The following is a 3,693-nucleotide window of genomic DNA, read 5'->3' as shown; positions in this document are numbered from 1 at the left end:
CTTCGGAAAGGAAGAAAACCAGCGCTGGTGTGCGGTCCCAAAAAGCAACAGAACACTGTTCTGCCGTTACCGTAACCTCTAACCGTGTTCCTCTTGGCACCTGGGAATCTGGCCACCCTCTGTTCTGCGATTTTCTCTTCCGAAGACCATTCACGGTTTTGACTGTGCAATTGGAGGACAAATTGTAAATATCCAAGTTCCCGCCTCACCCACCCACTCATGTTTCAGGACGGAGATGAATCCTTTACCAAGATAACTGAAGACACTCCGAGTTTAAGAGCCCTTTCAGCACCAAGCTTGAGAATGAAGCCCAAGCGGGACAGGTGGGACGGCAAAGTATTGTCCTACTGTCTTCATTTTCACGGTGACATTCCTAGGAGAGTACTTCTACTGCTTGTCTTTGCATCTTAGGGGTTAACCGAGTAAACTGTATGTGCTGACCTGTTACTCAAATCCTTTACTCCTCCTTTAAAAGTGCCGGGAGTTCAGCTTCGCAGCACAAACTCCTGCCACACCTTGCTCCGAATTGGTCATATATTTGCTTCCCCGCCCCACCACTGAAAGGAAAGATTAAGGGATCACTTTCATTTTCTGCAACGTGTAACATGAAGTGCTAAAACTGGTGTTATTTCATTGCAGTAAGAAAAAAAAAACCCTCAAGTTTTATATTTAAAACATGCAACGATTTTAAACCACGTTCACCATCTGTTTCTAGAAAGAGAATTTTAAATCACGCTTGCCAGAAATCAGCAGTAAAGCGTCACTTCAACAACCCAAAGTTCCGGAATGGCAGGAGGGAACACCCAGAGTTAAACAACTTGAGAACCATTTCAGTCTAATTTGAGAGAGGTAGTGGAGTATCTAAAGTGAATTATCATTACTCAGGGATTTGAAACGACTTTAAGTAATACAAATTTGATGTAACAGATCTGTGCTGCTCTACAGTACACGTTCATTTGAAATATAATGGGTATCTTGAAGAAAAACCTAGTACGTAAACAAAGATGTCAAGAATGGAGAGTTGACGCTGTCGCCGTCCGAGTTTCAGTATTAATTATTCTCCCTGGTAAAAATCCCCAGGGCATGAGCTCTGGATGCCATGGGAAAGCTTCCACTCTCTTCACTAGCAAGAGGTTTTCAGTGGCAAGTCCCACCTCAATTTGGACGTCAAGAGGTATCAGTGACCGGGCGTTCCAGATTGGCCCAATACTCAACTCATCACCACATACTCTTGTTACAATTAAAAAAAAAAAAAAAAGGAAAAAAGTCATCAGTATAAAGACGAATTGTGAACTATCTCCCAACTGTTTTCAAGATGAAGTTAGAGAAGTCATGAGAAATAATAAGCTTTTTCTGAAATGAAGAATGTAAAATAAAGGCCGTAGCCAAGATTTTACATTCCATAATGCACCACTTGAGAATTTCTTCTTTGACAGGCCGACTAAAAATGCCTTTCTGTTTATAATGGAGAAAAACACCCCAGTGCAGTTGCATGGCCGAGTCTGGAACAAGTCACTTCAGTCCTTACACGTCACACACAGCACACTCCTTTCAGGGCAGAATTGGTTATTTCTCTTTGAAGATCCTCTTCCTCAAGGAAAATTCAAGCTTGGCTACATCGGGGGAAAGAAGGAGGTTTGGGCACGTCAGACAGACGTTTTATCTGTATAAAATAAAGGCATTTTCCTTCCCTTTGGGTAGGCAGGAGAGATTTCTGCAGAGACACCAGCTTATGAACGGGACCCAGGCTAGAGAAACGGCAAACCCTGAACGAGGAGCCCCCGCGCAGGAAGGGCTGCGACTGGGGCACTCGCCGCGCTCCCCGGCTGAATCGCCCAGCCTTGCAGCGCTGGGAGCGATTAACACGCGCTCCTAAGGAAACACAGAGAGGTGCAGGGAAAATGGGAGTGCAGGGAAAACCTTCACCTTTAAATCCGTAGGCATGGACTGAAAGGAGACAGCATGGAGGGTATATTCTAACATTTTATTAGTTAGCAAAACTTGTAGATATATTGGAAGAAAGAGCATGCTGTAACAAAACACTTCTGAAATTCGGCATCTGTGCAACTACATTTCTAATGTTTGCCACTTACCCTCTTTTCCCTCTCTATCTGTTATTGCTGCTCTTACTTGTCACATCACGCAGATCACAAAACCAAGACATCCTCAAGGCAGGGCTATCCGCTCACATTGGGAAAATACCCGGCACACCTCTCAGGCCACGGCTTTTGTACGCAGTTTATCACCCGGCTGTTTTCTAACAGATCTGGGAGAGCATTTTTAGCTTTTCAGACACTGCTTGGAACATCCGTCACAGAGCGTCAGTGAAGATACACAGCAAAAATAACGGTTCTAGTGGTAAGAAAAAAAAGTAAATCCAGCTACAAGGGACAAGGCACGGCAAATCCACAGCCCCACTGAAAGAGAGACAGGACCCCTCGCTTTCTTCTACACAAGAGACTAAAAGTGAACGTTATAGGTAATGTCGTTCACTCAAATTTAACATGGGAATTATCCTTCACCACTGTTAAAAAAAAACATTGGCAGCCGTGAAAGAGCAAAAGCATTTCTTCCTGTCAATGAAAATTAAATCAAACCGTTTCTAACCTCCGAATCTTCCTATCAGAGGTCACGTGGAAAAGGAGTAGAACGTGATTGTGCAGAGTTGCTCGAAACTTTTAACTACCGTTTAAATTTACGATGACTTGCAAACCACGACACAAACGCACTACTCACTTGTTTTGAAGGACAGTGCTCGCTCTTCTCATCTGTCACCTTCCCGCTCTTCGGTGCCCTTCTGGGTTGCTTGATGCTGGTTTTTATAGCAGGCCGGCACACATAATTCTCAAGGTTCTTGGGAGGCTTTTTCGTTCGTTTTGCCTGAAGACCAATCTTCAGCTTCAAGTTCCCCTCTGAAAAGTTTGTTTCTTTCACGGAAAACTGTTGCTGTGCATCAGTCAGAGCCTCATTCTTCCCGTTCTCAGCACTGCTTCCCTCCTGATTCTTCTTCTTACTCTCGTCTTCTTCCTTGGTGCAGCCTTCTAGCTCGACCTCTCCTTTTCCCACCAACGTGCCAATGCTTACTACAGAGGGGCTTTTCCCAGAAAACCCGTCAGAATCAGAACCCAAGCCTAACATAGCAGTATTCCGAGGGTCCATCACAGGCGGAATATATGCCTTCAGGGAATTGTAGGGAAGATTCACAGAGATATGTTCCACAGAAGGTTTGTTCTGCTACTGGCAGCCAGCATCTTTTACTCTGTAGAAGGAAGAGACAGACAGAATTAACCTTTGATTTTCCAGCAGAACTTAAGTGAAAGTTAGAAACAACTGGAAAGCAGACAATCATATCTCAGATAAGCACAGTTATGCAGCTTGTGTTTCAAAACACGAACTTTTTCTGTAACCTACTACAAAACCACAATTTATCCGTAAAACCACTTTTAAATGATAGGTGAAAATCTGAAGCGTGTGACTATTACAATATTGCTTCCAATTCAGCCACAGGACACTACAAATGACGGTTAAGGCTTTTAATACTGACCATCAAAATAATTTTTTAAAATTTAAAACTGGAGCGCAGATATTCCTCGTACTGCCACTCTTAGACTGGACCCACTCGAACAGTTGCATCTAAGGAATGATGCAGCTAATGAAACCTATGAGAAAGCATCCAAACCACAGAGACAACCC

General features: G+C 43.6%; 1 protein-coding gene across 1 annotated transcript in view; it reads right to left on the bottom strand.

The window, feature by feature from the left end:
• Positions 1–3,214, bottom strand: part of LOC104492230 (histone-lysine N-methyltransferase ASH1L-like) — a 15,327-nt gene extending 12,113 nt beyond the window's left edge. The window contains exon 1 of the mRNA XM_010134754.1: positions 2,737–3,214. Within this exon, the coding sequence (XP_010133056.1) occupies positions 2,737–3,159 (423 nt within the window). The 5' untranslated portion in view covers positions 3,160–3,214. The remainder of the gene's footprint in view (positions 1–2,736) is intronic.
• Positions 3,215–3,693: the final 479 nt, after the last annotated feature.

This window comes from Buceros rhinoceros, unplaced genomic scaffold (assembly GCF_000710305.1).
Source record: "Buceros rhinoceros silvestris isolate BGI_N320 unplaced genomic scaffold, ASM71030v1 scaffold29014, whole genome shotgun sequence".
NCBI lineage: Eukaryota > Metazoa > Chordata > Aves > Bucerotiformes > Bucerotidae > Buceros > Buceros rhinoceros.
Note: the sequence above shows the minus strand (reverse complement) of the source record. Positions and strands in the feature narration are given on the sequence as shown.